We start from the raw sequence: 16,617 nt of genomic DNA on the forward strand, positions 1-16,617 counted from the left end.
ATGTGGTTGTATGCTTCGCGCATCGCTCTTTTTACATCAGCACAAATCTCTACTAACTTTTGCCTGTCCTCATTCTTCCGATCTTTCTTGTACCGCAAATACAACTGTCTTTGCTTCCTGAGCATTCTCAGAATTGCGCTGTTAAACCATGGTGGGTCTTTTCCGTCTGTAACCCACTTTTTCGGCACATAATTGTCCAGTGCGTGATTTACAATGTGTTTAAAATTTGCCCATAATTCTTCCACGTCCATCGTACCGGAAGTAAATGAAGACGATTCATTTACTAAGTAGGATGCTAACAACTGCTTATCTGCTCTTTCTAGTAAGAATACTCTCCTAGCCTTCTTGACCGACTTTTTAACTTTCGTAACCATAGTCGTAATGACAACATTGTGATCACTAATCCCTGTCTCAACACTGACACCGTCGATGAGGTCTTGTCTGTTCGTGGCTACCAGATCTAAAATATTTCCACTACGCGTTGGCTGTCGATTTATCTGCTCAAGACAATTTTCGGATAATGTGTTCAAAAGTAATTCACACGACGGCTTGTCTGTACCACCTGTAATGAATCCATAGACATCACAGTCTATACTAGGTAGGTTGAAGTCTCCTCCGACTAATATAGCATGATCCGGGTACTTCTGCGATACAGAGTGTAGACTCCCTTTGAATGATTCTAGAACTGTCACGGTGGAACCTGGTGGCCGGTAATAACACCCAACAATTAACTTTATTTCTCCTAGCCCTGTTAAACGTGTCCAGATAACTTCACAATCACACTCTACTTCGACCTCAGTAGACACAATATTTTTGTCAACTGCAATGAAGACACCACCTCCTACGGTGTCTAATCTGTCTTTCCGCAACACGTTCCAACCCTCACTAAATATTTCAGAACTTCCTCTCTCAGGGTTCAGCCAGGTCTCTGTCCCGAGAATAATTTGAGCGCCACACGCTTCCTGGAGGGCAGTAAATTCAGGAACTTTATTCCGAACATTCTGAAAATTTACTGCTAATATCTTGATAGCTGAAGTGTCTTTACACTTCACACATAGGTTACATCCTTAGGCTGTGTTCACAGTGCCACTGACAACGGTCATCAGATGCTGTCGCCAGAGATTGCCCAATAACATCGATCGTTGTGCATCCTATCTCATTTGTCAGTTTTTGATGAGATTGAGGTGATTATGTATGAATTGGGTTAGATGTTAACCTCAGAGGATGGGATGGATACCATGATGCCTCTGTGCTTGGAGATGAGTGCCACAGTGTGACGTTTGTCATTAAGAAGATGCTGAATGCAAGTAAATAAGCTATATCTGGCTCAAAAAGAACATGGCGAGTTCTGTATATCCTGTCCTCAGTTACTGGAATTACCAGATGAGTTGTATGAACATATGAAATGAAGGGAGAAACACCATGCCACAGTTGTTAAAAACGCTTTAACTTTGTGACACCACCTCACCAGCGATTAGCGTCAGAAGGGACCACCACCTCAGAAATTAATACGCCGAAATCGATGGCTAGCCCTTCGATGGGTGACTGTCTGGTCTGCCGAATGCTGTTGGCAAGCAGGGTGCACTCAGCCCTTGTGAGGCAAACTGAGGAACTGTTTGAATGAGAAGTGGTGGCTCCAGTCTGGTAAACTGACATACACACGGAATGGTGTGCTGACCACATGCCCCTCTATATCCGCATCCAGTGATGCCTGTGGGCTGAGGATGACAGCAGCCAATCGGTACCGTTGGGCATTCATGGTCTGTTTGGGCAGACCTTAGTTAAGTTTTTATCTCAAAAATATGTAGTTTCAGTGATAAATTGCACTAATGATCTCTCCAAAACAGGTTATTCAGAGTAGTTTATTGTGCTACAGTGGCAGGATGTGTGTCTTCGGTGTGTAAAGTTTTTGCCAATGAGGTTATGAGCACATAATGGTTAACTTATGTGATGAAAGCACGTGTTTCTGTTGTATGATGCATAGATAAAATAATTGCATAAGTAAGAAAATATTATTTAATTGATGAAAGGTAGATTTGTGGTTTCATAGCAGCTCACTTTATTCTGAAAATGGTGAAAATAAATGCAGTGCTGGCAGAATATTCAGGTAATCAGATTCTAGTATACTTCACTGCTCTCTAAACACTTACCCAGTGGATCTGACAAAAGAAGTAACAATATTCCTTGGGGCAGTGTTATTTCAGATTGAAGGTTGCTTTTAATAAGAAAATCGATAATATTTCAGTGTCTTACAGTGCACTCGCACAGCTCCAAAAGTTGATATAGGCCAAATTAAAAATTTTGTAGTACAGGTATTTGAGGTGCAGAAATGATGTTCTGCAGACATACGTCAGTTAACTTTCAGTGACTGTCACTCAGTATATGTGTGAAAGATAAACATGAATTTTAGTGTAAGATACTCTGAATACCTAAAACACTGAAAAGTGGAAACACTTATGTACACCCGGCCTTCGGAAACCAGTTCAAAGTAACAGAATCACCATCCTATTGCCATAAAGACAATGCCAGTAAGCAGTAATAATAATTTGTTGACAGCTGATGTCCACCTACCAGAACCCAAAAAGATCCATTACAGCAACTTTAAGCAAAAAGATAAGCCAACCTTGTCATTTGAACAAATTATTTTTCCAGGTTTAATCCACACCTAAAATTTCTGATACAGGTACCTCAATAAATTTCTATATCATCCCCAAAGCTGTATATGTCTTGACTATATATCACAGTAGGTAACATCAATGTATCATTTGCATGCATACATTTTTTTGCCTGCTGGTTGAGAACAACACTTGAACAGTTGTTATGGTAAGTAAAACAACAGGCTTATTTCAGTTCCAGATATGGGTACCAAATTGAATGTGAACGTTTCCATGAAGCTGTTCAGTACTTTGTGCCTGACTTGAAAGCAATGAATTCCTCCCTTCCCACCTCTCATGCAGTGGCATGAATCAGCAACACTTGACGGGCATAAAACAGTTACTAATGCTTGTGTGCACATTTTATATGTACAACATACTGATTTCCCTTTGATTATTCAAATGCTATTTAAAATACCACATCCATTTTAAACTAATAACATATAAATACAGTCTGGATGAACATAAAAAAATTTAAAAAAATTAAGTTTTTGGAATAAAATTTAGGTTTTTCGTAGTTTCAAAAATTCCTAATTTTCACATTTCACTGGACACCTTGTTTTGATTTGCCAGGATATTTCATGTCACATTTACTTGAGAAGGTGTCTTCCCCCTTTATTAGACCAACATTAAACTGTAGCCTTCCTTTCTTTAAAACAAGCAAAATGATATCTTCAATAGCTCGAAAGGCACTCGAAAAATTTTGCCGACTAATTTTATGCATGGCCAGTGTTATTCATAATACAAGATAAACTATAGCAGGAAAATGTTTCAAAATAATAGCCAAAAAAATTGTTTGTGTGGTATTAAACATTATGTCCCCATTTGTGATGAACTGACATTGTTGTATGATATTTCAGGAAAGAGGAGGGTGGTTCTTCTGCTACCAGATGGTAATTTAATGATGACAGACGTTGATGAAGAGCAGTATGCTGCACTGAATCTTGAAGAAAAGTGATTTAAAAACTTAAAATTGAGGTACAAGTTAAAGCACTATCAAGTGATAGAAACGAAAGTGGGGGCATATGTGATAATACTATATCCTGTAATTTATTTTAGCAGATGACACAGTATTTATGTGTAAAACTTTCATATTGGAAAGTTGTTGTGCTTTTTCATTTGAAGCAGGCTCCAGGAAGAAAATGTTAGATCTAATACCTTTAATTTGTAACCAAGGATTTTTTTCCTTTTATTTAGCCAAACCGACAGTTTGACAGATCAGTTCAACTCAACAATTTAACTAAATAGTGTGTATATGTGTACATAAAAATTATATTTTTTATATAAGGTTTAAAACTATGCAAATATGTTGTACAATTAATTATTTTTATGTAATTTGTCGAGTGTAGCAGCACTTGTTTTAATATTCCCTTCCAATAGTTGAGGGACAGCCCACAAAAGTAAAATAGATTACTGGAATGTGGTGTGTGAAGTCACATACTTGCCTTCAGTTTCTTGGTGTTTCTTCTCTTTTTAAGTTTTGTAAAAAGTGTATTGGCTGCCATAAATGTGATGGCTTCTTGCAGTGTAATTACAACATATGTAAATTTGAAATCTTGTTACAATTGCTGTAAGTTTGTACAAAAGACCATTTTGTAGCATAAATGTAGTTGTTTCAGAGATGTTTACGTATAATGTCCCCAGATTTCTTCAGAAACCTTTTAATTTGATTTGTACAAAGTAGAAATACTCACCTCATATGATCATTGTTCACATATTTCACGCTCATTACACTCACAAATAAGAGACATTTTACATTTATTGATCTCTTTTACAATATAGTTCTGTCATTCTAAAAATTAGTACCTATTCCATATGTTATAACACTTCATTTGTGTTATATGCAAGATATCCTGTATATTATTGATTGCAATACATTATGAGTGGCATGTTTGTAATATACTTGTTTGTTACATAATGAAATTGTATAGTATTTCATACAGAGTGATATTGTGCACGAAATAAAATCTATTTGTAAATATTAAAGTTATTTTTAAAACAATGATATGATTCAAATTAATTCATGTGAGTAGATTATTTGATTACCAAGCTTCACTCTTAAGTGTATCTTAAAGAAAATAGCAATAAATATGTACTGACTTTCTCTGTGTGCCTAATGACATTGACTGTTGGGTCGTTGCGAGGTTCAGATATTTATGTTTTGTATGACATGTATGTTGAACACATTCTGCAATGTGTTGTTGCCCAGATACCCATCATATTTGCAGTAATTGCTGCCTAATAGTATTAGTAAAGAAAAGTGAAACTAAAATTAAAATTGAAGTGTTAAATATATGGAGTGTCCGTGTTTTGTCAAGACTCTGCCCATGAAAATTAGTTATTGGAGCATTTCAATCTTTTTGTTCAACCCTCAAAATAAATACATAATTGAATTAATTTAATTTTGTTAAAAAAAATCACTTTACTAATCTTCATTTAAAAATGCTGTATATTGCTTTTAGATTGCATTGCAGTCTGTAAAGATCAATGTATTTCATGCACAGGGATATGGAGTTGTAATATGAGGGGTGGTCGAAAAGTTTCTAGCCCGAGATAGTTACCACAGTGTCTCACACAAACTCCACCACCTACTTTTATGGTGACCCTTTGTGGGCACGCAAGTCAAATTTCACAGCTCCAGCTTCGTTAGTTTTGCAACTAGGATGCATTGTATACCATAGTGGAAACAAAATGGTGAATATCGAGAGAATCAAGAACAGTGCTGTGATTAAATATTTTCATTTGAAAGGAATGGCACCCAAGGAAATTGCGGAGAACATGCGGAATACACTTGAGGACAGTGCTCTGTCTTATGCAACAGTCAAAAACTGGTTGTCCAACTTCAAACATGGAAGAATGAGTGTGGAAGATGTGCCGAGTAGCAGAAGACCTGTCACCGTTGCCACTGATGAAATATTGACTGCAATTCACAATAACGAATTTGCAGGATACCCGAACAACGTTGTAGAACATTGAAACTACATTTGGAATCTCCCACGGGTGTGCTAATGACATTGTTGTGGATATTTTGGGACTGTGTAAAGTTTCATCTTGGTGGGTTCCAAAAGACTTGAATGCATATCAGAGACAGGAGTGTGTGTAATGTTGTGAAGAAATTGTCTGCCAATTTGAAGCAGAGGAAGATGTTTTTCTTGCAAGGTACGTGACTATGGACAAAATGTGGGTTCATCACTTTGATCCTGAGACAAAATAACATTCACAATAATAGAAACATCCTTCATCCCCCACCCCAAAAAAATTCCGGCTGCAAAAACCAGCCGGCAAGGTGATGGCATTGGTCTTCTGGGATGCAAAAGGGTTCATTATGGTGGATTACTTGCAAAAGGGTGTAACTGTCAATGCATCACACTATTGCAACCACCCTCCTGTGCTGCTTGAAAGAAGAGATATGAAAAAAGTGTGGAAAATCGACGTGCGGAGTTCTTTTGTATCGGGACAATGCACCCGGCGCACAAAGCCCTTGCAACACTGGAAACTCTGCGTGACTGCATGTTCGAATTGTTATGTCATCCACCATATTCTCCAGATTTGGCTCCATTAGATTTTTTCTTTTTCCAAACCTAATAAAAGACCTCAAAGGACGACGATTTGACAATGATAATGCATTAATTGATGCTGTGAATGCTTGGTTGGACTTGGAATCAAAGACCTTTTATTTGAATGGTTTGCAGAAGTTATCTGAGCATGCCCGCAAGTGTATTAGTGTACACGGGTATTATATTGAAAAATAAATGGTGTTATGAATTTCTGTCATTCTTTATTTGTTAGGCTAGAAATTATTCGACCTCCCCTCGTATTTTGTAAGAGTTATGAGACCTTGCAGATGTCTTTTCAGGAGCTTAAAGATTTTTACGCATATTTGGCAGTATTTGCATTGCAGATGGCACTTGTGGTTATTATTAGACAAACTGTGCAATTTGCAGCCACAACACTTGAACAGAAAAAAAAGAAGAAGAAAAAAAAAAAAAAAACACTACTACTTTGATATAAGCCGATGTACGCACCCTTATTTAGGTCAAACTGGAGTTTCGTATTTTGGTGCAAAAGTCTGTAACATGTTGGCAGTAACCATTATACAAGAAACCGAAAAGGTAATAATATCTCATTAACCACTCATATAATTTACGAGAATATATATTTTCAATAATGAAAGTATGCATAACTCAAATGCTTGCATTAAACAGATCGTGATTACATCAGTATGTAGAGAGCTGATAGTGGTTTGTGTAAAGTCACATAAATTCTTTGAAGTATCACATAAAAACAGTAATTGAGTAGTGGAGCAGGGGTTTGTTTTTTCCTAATGTGCATATGCTGGGAGGGAAAAAGAAAACTGACCCAGAAAATATAGTATTTATAAAACTGACACATAACTGACCCTTGTTAACGAACCGGAGTAATGCCCATCACAGTAAATGCGGGAACTGTGATTTCAGTGCAACAATCGATTACTTCACATCTGCCCACACACACATCTCTTGCTTGTTCCGTTTGGAGTACTTAACTTTGTCAATAAGTCTGACTATGTGAGAGGTGCAGATGTGTTTAGCGAATGCAACATAAAATGGTGCTTATGATAAAACAGTGTGTATTCATTGTAGAGTGTTATGCAAAGCACAAATTGTGGACCAAGCGTGTGGAACTGACTGTGCAAGAGTTTAAGACTGGAAGTGAAAAACTTCATGGAAGAATTGCATGAAACTTACTCTGTAGCAGATAAAAATCGTAACTACCCAAAGAAGTCTTATTGTAAATATGCTGGTGTGCAAAACTCAAGGAAGAAAGTAACTTTCATGTCATGTCTCATGACAAGAAACTTGGGCCATTCAAGGGAAGAACTGCTACAGTATAGCAGAGAAGTTAACTGAAAGAAATACACAACATTCTGAACAGGAATGACACTGTTATTCAAAGACAAAAATTACAGTTAAATAATCATGATTTATGATGGTTTGCTGGACATTACAAAAGGCAGGACTTGGTTCTTATAGGGACCAGTGACCTAAGCAGTTTGATCCCTTAAGATTTTACCACAAATTTTACTTGGTTATTAATAAGGTGTGTGATCACCACAAATGCCAATGTGTGCTCTGCAGTGTGCTCACTTGCTGCCCATAAGGTTGGTGGGGGTGTTCCATTCCCCACCAGTGCAGTTAATAACTACTGGATGGCTGTTTGTGCTTTGAATGTGTTGCAATATGTCTGTCCAACACATTCCATGTGTGTACAATGTGATTTAAGTCTGAGGAGAATGGACAGGCCAGGCCATTCGCCAAATATTCTCTTGTTTCAAAGAGCTGCTCCAACTGTGTTTATTTGATGCAGTCACACATTATCATCTATGAAAACGAAGTCGGGGCTGAATGCACCTCTGAAAAGTATCACATGGGGAAGGAATACAGTGTCACAGTAATGTTGACAGGTGAGTGTACTATGTTCAAAGATTTGGAAGTCAGTGCGCCTATCCGACGTGTCTCCCCACATCATAACACCTGGACCATCAAAATAATAATGTCTGACAATGCTAAACGTACCCTAATATGGCAAGAGGTGGGAACACATAGTGCACATGATCACTATGATGGTACACTTGGGGTGTTCAGAGGCATATTGTTGTGTGGGAATACTGGCCTCCAAATCTTTGAGCACAGTACATTCACCAGTCAACTATGTTGTGACACTACACTGCTTCCCCATTTGCATCCTTTCAGGAATGCATTTGACATTGACTTCATTTTTATGGATGACAATGTATGAGTGCATCCAACAGTGGGAGTGGAGGAGCTCGTGGAACGAGTGGCTATTTGTTGAATGGACTGGCTTGCCTGTTCCTGTGGCATTTCCCATCAACCACGTGTGGGATGCATCCAGGAGACATAACTGCAGCACATTCACATCCACTAATGACCATCCAGCAGTTATCAGCAACTCTGCTGGAGGAACGGAATGCGCTGTCAGAAGAACTTACCAACTTTGTGGCCAGCTGGCAGCATGTTGCAAACCATGTATTTTTGTGTGAGGTGTTTACGCACCCTTTTAGGAACCATTTCCTGCCTTTTACAATGTCCAGGGGGCCATCATAAATCGATTGCAGTATAGCTATTGTATTTTAATAAAAGTCTCATTTATGTTTGTCTCATTGCACATTTTTTCCAGTTATACTTCTTACTGTACTCTTAGAAGTTCTTTCTATGAAGGGTCTAAGTTTTGTCAAGTTATGTACTTGGCAGTGACACATCATGCAAAATTTACTTTTGTCCTTTGGTTTTACCCACCAGTGTAGGAATGTACGTTTTGTGGTGGTGTTTTAGCTGTTGATTATTACTAGGCAATAAGTAACAGCTATATGGAGCAATAAATAGCTGCTTATAGCTTCAAGATAGTAGTGTAAGCATTTCAAGATGGTAAACATAACGTTTGTTATCTGGAGTTATGTAATGAACACAGTGGTTAATACAGTGGACTCATTTGTAGGAAAGGCAGATTTTTCATCACTGTCCATAGTTTCATAAAACACTTGAGTTGAATACTGGGATGGTTTCTTAAACAGTCCATGTCTGAGAATTTGTAGAATGTTATTCTCTCTCTTTCTTTTTATGAAGATGTAGTAACTATAGTTAAGAAGCTTCGTATTTCTTACTAACAGTAAAAGCCTGGGGAAAAAAATCTGTGTTCATCACTAATCAGAAACACTGCAGTCAACTGATATCAGGCTCTTTTATTGAACAAGGTGACACTTTTTGTTATGTCTGTTGGCCCAGTTTTTGCAGGAGTGATGTTCACGTACTTGTCTGGTCCTCATAATTTTGTAGTTTCCATGAAACGCGTTTTCAGAAAATCTCTGTTGGTGGCCCTACTCGTAGGACTGACAAGTGAAATGTGGAACTCAGTGTCAATTCTGGGACTGATGAGTTTATCTGGATAAAAGAAAAGTATGTGGAGGATTCATGGCTGTTTATCTCTCTATTCTCAACAGCACTACTTCTCCACAAGGTAATTTTTCAAACTAGAACAAGCAACCATATGAGTATTGTTCACAGATTTTGTGATTTATTTATTTTCTCAGGTTAGTGCGCAATTTAAACTGCCTTGATTCAGAAACACTTTGCTATTATCCTTTAATTCTATGGCCTCCTTCACTTCCCATCTGCCCTTCTGTATTGTTGAGTGAGAAGTGAAGTAGTTAGTTAAACGGACATCCACAGCATCAATAAAAGTTGCACAGGAACCTCTTTTATATCTTCTGCAGAATAGTTATGAAGTTACTTTAATGCATTGCATGCTAATACTGTTTAGCTTCAGTATTTCTACTGGCAGGCAGCTAAAGATCTGCAATATTTGATCTGTAAAAAGAGAGAGAAAGTGTGTGTGTGTGTGTGTGTGTGTGTGTGGGGGGGGGGGGGGGGGGGCTGATGTTTCTTCTCTTGGTTCATTGAATGTTCTGCTTTTACCCTAAGGCACTTTATGCAGGAAACTAAAATTACTTTTATCATTGTTTTCATAATTACCATTCCGTGAATTATAATCGTGCTTGACAGGAATATCTTTAATGACAATTTTAATCATTATCTGTGTTATGGCCTCTCTGTAGATATTTTACGTGGCCTGCCTTGCTCCCTTTCCATTAACACTATGCTATTAAGAATACACTACACATTTTCATTTTCCAGAAGAAAACTGTTGCTAAATGCTAGCACTAAAGAAAATATTTATGATAAGACTGCGTATGTTAATCAACATCACAGAAGATGCTGGAAATGGTCACCAATTTGCCTCTTAAGTTTTGCATAGAAGACTTTGTTGGAAACTTTGCCAAAACATTTCGTGCCTTAAACTCTTGCACAAATAGTTCTGCAGACGTTTTTCATGTATAGTACTTCACATAATACTCAACAGTGAACAAACACCATTGTATAGTGTCCACCATTTTGTGTTGCGCTATACCTGTCTGATCCTCTCATTCACTCAAACATAATGAGGCCACAGCTCATGGTCTCGCAGTCGCATTCTCGCTTCTAGAGCATGGGGTCCCAGGTTCGATTCCCGGCGGGGTCGGGGATTTTCACCTGCCTCGAGATGACTGGGTGTTTGTGTTTTCATCATCATTCATGTAAGTGGCAAGATTGGACTGGGCAAAGGTTGGGAATTTGTACGGGCACTGATAACCATGCAGTTGAGTGCCCCATAAACCAATCATCATCAACAACAACAAATGTAATGACACAATGAAGTACTATGGACAGAGCGTACGGGAAATGGACGTGTGCAGCTGTGACAGCAGTCAATTTCTGCATTGAAATCACAGTTTCCAGTGTTTTCTGTGATGGATATGCTGCAGTCGGTATTGTATGCTCCAGTACAGTTGTTGAAAGAGATACTACTCTTTGTTGCTAGTCCATTAAATCACTGTGCAGTATAATTTAAACATAAATGCTGTGGCATATTTTTGGCCTTCAGTATTTCCTGCTCAATGTGCATCACAATTTGTGCTGATCTGTCTTCCTTTCAGAACTGCAGTTCCATTTGTCTCGGTCCTTTTAAGTAAATTCATACTCTTTTTCACTGCTTGTCAATAAGGCATAATTGCTGTAATGTCACTTTGAGAGATCTAGTCCGGTGCATAACATCTCCAACAGAGAACCAGGTTGGTTGCTAACTGTGCATACAGGAGACTACTAATGGCTTTTCCATTGTCATCTTTTAGGACTTATTTCTTGGTTGAGGATTAAATTTTTATCTAGAGGTATCGAGATTAGATTGTGCTTATTCATATTGCAATTGTGCAGAATCTCATTCTTGTAAAAAGTTTGTTACATCCTCAGGAGCCCTCATTATTATCTCTTGTAATGCGAAAAGATATTTTCCAAGGCAGCAGAGATTGGAATTGTTCAGATTTTTGTTGTAAGCATTGTCGTTTATTGCAGAATATCAAAGTTTCAGACACACACACTATAATCATAGATATATTCTTTTTTTTGATTGATCCGACAAACTTAGGGATCTACAGTTGATCTGATGATACTCAAACTCATCAGCACTTGGTCCAGCTTCAAATTCCAGCAACAACTTCCTTGTTTTAAATCAAGGGATGCACTTTTTAATTTGTTGACACCTGTGTCATTACCTTATCTTTATCAAGTTCTGGTATTATGTCTGTTGTAAATATCTAAATCATACATGACGCAAGTGTGTACAAATATTGGAACAAATGATACCTCACCGCAGGTGCGTAGACCTAAACCTTTGTTTTCTGCGTATCCTTTCTTGATGAGATTCCGTTCTTTAGTGTACAATGCATCCTTTTAAATCTTTCTTAGGCTTAAAAATCAATTTGGTATAGGACAGCTTATTCCTTTTCACAGTAATTCTTTATAAATTGTAGCTGTTAATAAACTCTATTGGAAACAGATAAATATTTACAGTGATAAGAACCATGATGTCTGCTTTGTCAATCATGGACAATGAAGGATATTTGTTTCAGAATGCCACTCAGTTATCCTGGTAAAATGTCAGATTATCAAACAGCCATCGGCACAAGAACTTGAGACATTTTCCTCCAGGTACTATGTCAGGAAGTGGCTGCAAAAGTCTTAATGATTGGATAAGAAACACAATATTAGGTGTGTCAGAAGATCTCTACTGCTGAATTTGATGAGGTGGCTCATCAGTTCATTTAAGACTGAATTCTTCTGTGCTGTTCTTATTCAAGTTTGTTTTTTGTAAATTGTGTCATTGAAAATTATGGTGGCTCAGTGCACCAGCAAGCTCAAAACTGTTTTATTGTGCACAGGATAATGAAAACTATTTGCATGCATGTACCCAGTTGTGGGTTGATTTCCTATAGACCAAATGACCAAGCTGGATGAATGCCATCCACTCACGAGCACACCCAAGAAAGGTGATTGCCATCTTTATCCGTGTCAGTGGCAAATTTAATGTGATTTGCGAACTGCTGCAGTGTACACAAGTTGCCACTGCCACTGACAGCATAGACATCAGAACATTCACACAGGAGTTTGGAAACACCTGTGTGAAGACTACCAATGGGATCCTCTGTGATCTCGGATCTTGCAACCAGTCTGAAATATTATTAAATTCCTCTGCAGAGCAGCACCTTGTGTCAGTGTTCAGTGATGCCATCCCTGAAAGAAAAGCAAGCAGCAGCAAATTTTTGCCCTTTTTCTACTTCTGCCTTCTCTTCGCTGTACCTTATTGCTACTTGTATGTTTTATCAATGTTTGCTTTTGCACAGAAAGTTGTCTATAGATCATTTTGTTCATGTTTTAGAAATCAGCATAACTGATCGCAAGTGTGATGCGCATTTTTGTCACTTTTTCTGGTTGATGGCTGTTGAGAGCTGGATTCATTACACAGTTCTTCATTACATGATTTAAATCAGTTTGAAATTTGAGAATATGACAAAGCGGAGTCCTTGAAGTCATTTGGTGGTAGTGGCAAAATGAGTTTAGCACAGAATCTAACCATGTACCACTGTCGGAGTGTTTCAAGCTGTGTGTGTGTGTGTGTGGGGGGGGGGGGGGGGGGGAATCTCTCTCTCTCTCTCTCTCTCTCTCTCTCTCTCTCTCTCTCACACACACACACACACACACACACACACACACACACACACACACACACCTAACGCAAACATTCTGATAGTGCTGTTCTTGTATGCTGCAAGAATTGTTGTGGCATACCAGAATTGCAATTTGCTATAGAATTTCCAATTACTGTTGAACTTAAGACTGTATATAGTGCTCAGTTACAAGGATTAAACAGTATTTTGTGCTGAGTACAGTATCAACCATTCATGTCAATGACATGACACACAAACAGAGACAAACAATGACTGATGCATGCCAGGCCATCAGTGGTGTGAGAAAAGTCCAACACATGTAATCCATTCAGTACTAAGTCCAAAAAATAAGTTCAACAACAAGAAAGATAAGAGTCAAAAACACAATCCAAACATTAACAGTTCCTGGCTATGCCTCCATGATCTATAATGTGGAATGTAAGACAAATGTATCCATTAGGATAGTGTGGCGAACTTTGGTGTTAATGGGCTATGGCAGCAGATGATTGAGGCAGGTGCCTTTGCTAACAGCACGATGTCGCCCTCAAGACCGCTCCTGGCCTTGTGACAATATTGGTTGGTCTCTTAAATGACAGGAAAACCATGGCCTGATCAGGTGATTCCCAACTGTGATGGGTAAGAGCTGATGGTAGGTCTCGAGTATGGCACAGACTGCACGAAGCCATGGACCCAAGCCAAGTGGTGGCTCCATAATGACTGTGGGCTGTGTGTGTATGGAATGGACTGGCTGCCCTGGTCCAACAGAACCCATCGTTGACTGGAAATGGTTATGTTCGGCCACTTGGAGACTATTTGCAGCCATTCATGGACTTCACATTTCCAAACAATGATGGAATTGTCGCTGTGCGACAGTTGTTCATGATTGGTTTGAAGAACTTTCTGGACAGTGCGAGCAGATTATTTGATCACCTGACACAAATATCATCGAATGTTTATGGGACATAATGGAGAGGTCAGTTTGTCCACAAAATCCTGCTCTATTAATACTTCCGAAATTATTGATTACTATAGAGCCAGCATGGCTCAGTATTTTTGCAGGGGATCTGTTGAGTCCATACCACGTCAAATTGTTGCTCTATGCTTGGCAAAAGGAGGTCCGACATGATATTATAAGGTATCCCATGACTTAGGTCACCTCAATGTATGTTAGGGATTCTTTTGTGGATGTAAGTAGATATGTTGGACCACTTCAAGCTCTGTGTGGGTCACTGATGATGTTATCAGTGACATCATGAGTGTTCCTCATCCCCACCCCTGTTTGACAAAGGCCAATTGCCCTATTTATAAAATGTCAGGAAACCAAATTTGATTTTGGTGGGGAATTAAAAAAATAGCCCAGTTGGGCTACTGTGTAAAAAAGATTGTTGTTGTCCCAAGTATAAATTGGCAGGAAATTCAAAATGGTGCATTGCTATGCAGGTTGACTTGGAATACAGGGAATCTGAGACTTGGAATATTGGTGCACTCTTCCTACGATGTCAGAATGCAAGATGGCCAACCTGGAATTCTGGTGCAGTCTTGGTCTGATGTCACAACCCAAGACGTGGACAACACAGTCATCCTGTGACATCAGAATGCAAGATGGCTGTCCTGGATAAAATATGGCTGTCACAAGTTGGCCAAGTTGCGTAAAATGTGGCCAACCTGGAATTCTGGTACAGTTAGTAAGACGTCAGTACCCAAAACTTGGAATACTGCTGCAGTCTTGCTATGACATCAGAATGCAAGATGGCTGACCTTGAATACTGGAGGAGGAAATCCAAGACTGAATACTGGGACAGGCTCTATGACATCAACATCCAGGTCCCGGAATACTGTTCAATGAAGGACATGGTCAAGTGCACGATGAAGAACGAAGTGGACAACCGTCTGTGGTTACTGATGACAATGTGTGTGTGTGTGTGTGTGGGGGGGGGGGGGGGGGGGGTCGAGCCCTGCATTCTAACCTACTCGACATGTTTTTCTTGGCTACTGTTCACTTGGAGGTGTGTGGTCACTGCTTCTCCTAACTCTAAGTTTGGTTCTTTCCATTTTATATCTTTTACACCACACCCAGAGCAAAAGGCTCTCATTCAGAAGTGTATGGTTACTTATAGAATTCATGCATATTGCTTCTTCTAACTCCAATTTCTCTAACTCCCCCTGGAGTCGCACTGGTGACAGTTTCTTGCACAGAAACGTCACGTGCATACTGTTGATTCAGCTACCTTGAGCAAACTGGAGGCGGTTGCTGCGACCACACACGTAGTCCTAAGTTTAACTCCACATGTGCTATGTTTAAAAGAAGTGCAGGGAGTAGGATAGTAACAATTCATCTATGTTCAAAAAACGAATATCAGACTATGAAGTAGTCCACTTTCTACAACTGAAAAGTTCATGATTGAGAAGTCCATCCAAGTACACTGAGAGCCATGCCACCGCCAACGTCGAAAGACAGGGCTGCAGGGCTCGCCATGTTGCATACATCATGAGGTTCCTGCATTAAAATAATGGGAAACGTGAAAAAAAACTTGTACTTTAACTCAAGTGATAAGTAAGGGGTAACAGCAGTGGTCATGAGATTGAATGTTGGGATTGAGGGGCACTAGAGAGTTGCTCCAGCCAAGTCTACTCGGTAGTGAATTGCTGCTGTGGTTACTATTGAGAAGCACTGTAGAATTGCTCCAGTCAAGTCTACTCAGTATAGAAACAAAGAGTAATGCTGGGACACCTAGTTAGAAGTACCGATATTCTATAATTCACACACACATATGATGGAAACTGAAAATTAAGGGATGCACATTGGTCCTTCTGGCGGCGGACACTTGTGTGGAGGCTCTGAAGCCGGGGACAGGGAGATTTGGGTAAAGTACTTGTAAAATTCACCACAAAAATAAATTATGTGTGGAGTGAACTGTTAACTCTTTACCAACAATAACATAAACAACATCAGAGAGAATTCAAACACATGAATTTATATGTGGAAGCCACGTAGCATCGACATTAGAGAATGAAAAAACACTTGTACATATTTACAAGTTGAACTGTACCCATCAAAATGTTAACAAATACATATGATGGGGAAGTATGACATTTTCTACAAGCGTAATGGTCTACACCATATTTGTACGTAACATTTGCAAGATTAAAAATGGAATTGCTACCACCAACAGAGCGCAGCGCTACCTGATGGTAAATGAATGTAACCAGCGACACAGCACAGATTTCCACCTCCATCTGATGGAAGGAGTATAAATGCCATGCCTTGAGAATGCAAGCAGAGGCTAATGGGAAGGACATGTGAAAGCTCTACGTACCAAGTAGCGTCGAGTCTGATTCATGGCCAGTGCACATGTAGATGGCACA

General features: G+C 39.0%; 1 protein-coding gene across 3 annotated transcripts in view; it reads left to right on the top strand.

Moving 5' to 3' along the window:
- The window catches only part of LOC124789961, a 101,252-nt gene extending 96,612 nt beyond the window's left edge, over positions 1-4,640 (top strand). For all 3 annotated transcript variants that reach the window (XM_047257497.1, XM_047257495.1, XM_047257496.1), the window contains one exon: positions 3,515-4,640. In XM_047257497.1, the coding sequence (XP_047113453.1) occupies positions 3,515-3,612 (98 nt within the window). In that variant the 3' untranslated portion in view covers positions 3,613-4,640. The remainder of the gene's footprint in view (positions 1-3,514) is intronic.
- The last annotated feature ends 11,977 nt before the right edge of the window (positions 4,641-16,617 follow it).

The sequence above is a fragment of the Schistocerca piceifrons genome, chromosome 3 (genome assembly GCF_021461385.2).
Source record: "Schistocerca piceifrons isolate TAMUIC-IGC-003096 chromosome 3, iqSchPice1.1, whole genome shotgun sequence".
In the NCBI taxonomy this organism is placed as follows: Eukaryota; Metazoa; Arthropoda; class Insecta; order Orthoptera; family Acrididae; genus Schistocerca; species Schistocerca piceifrons.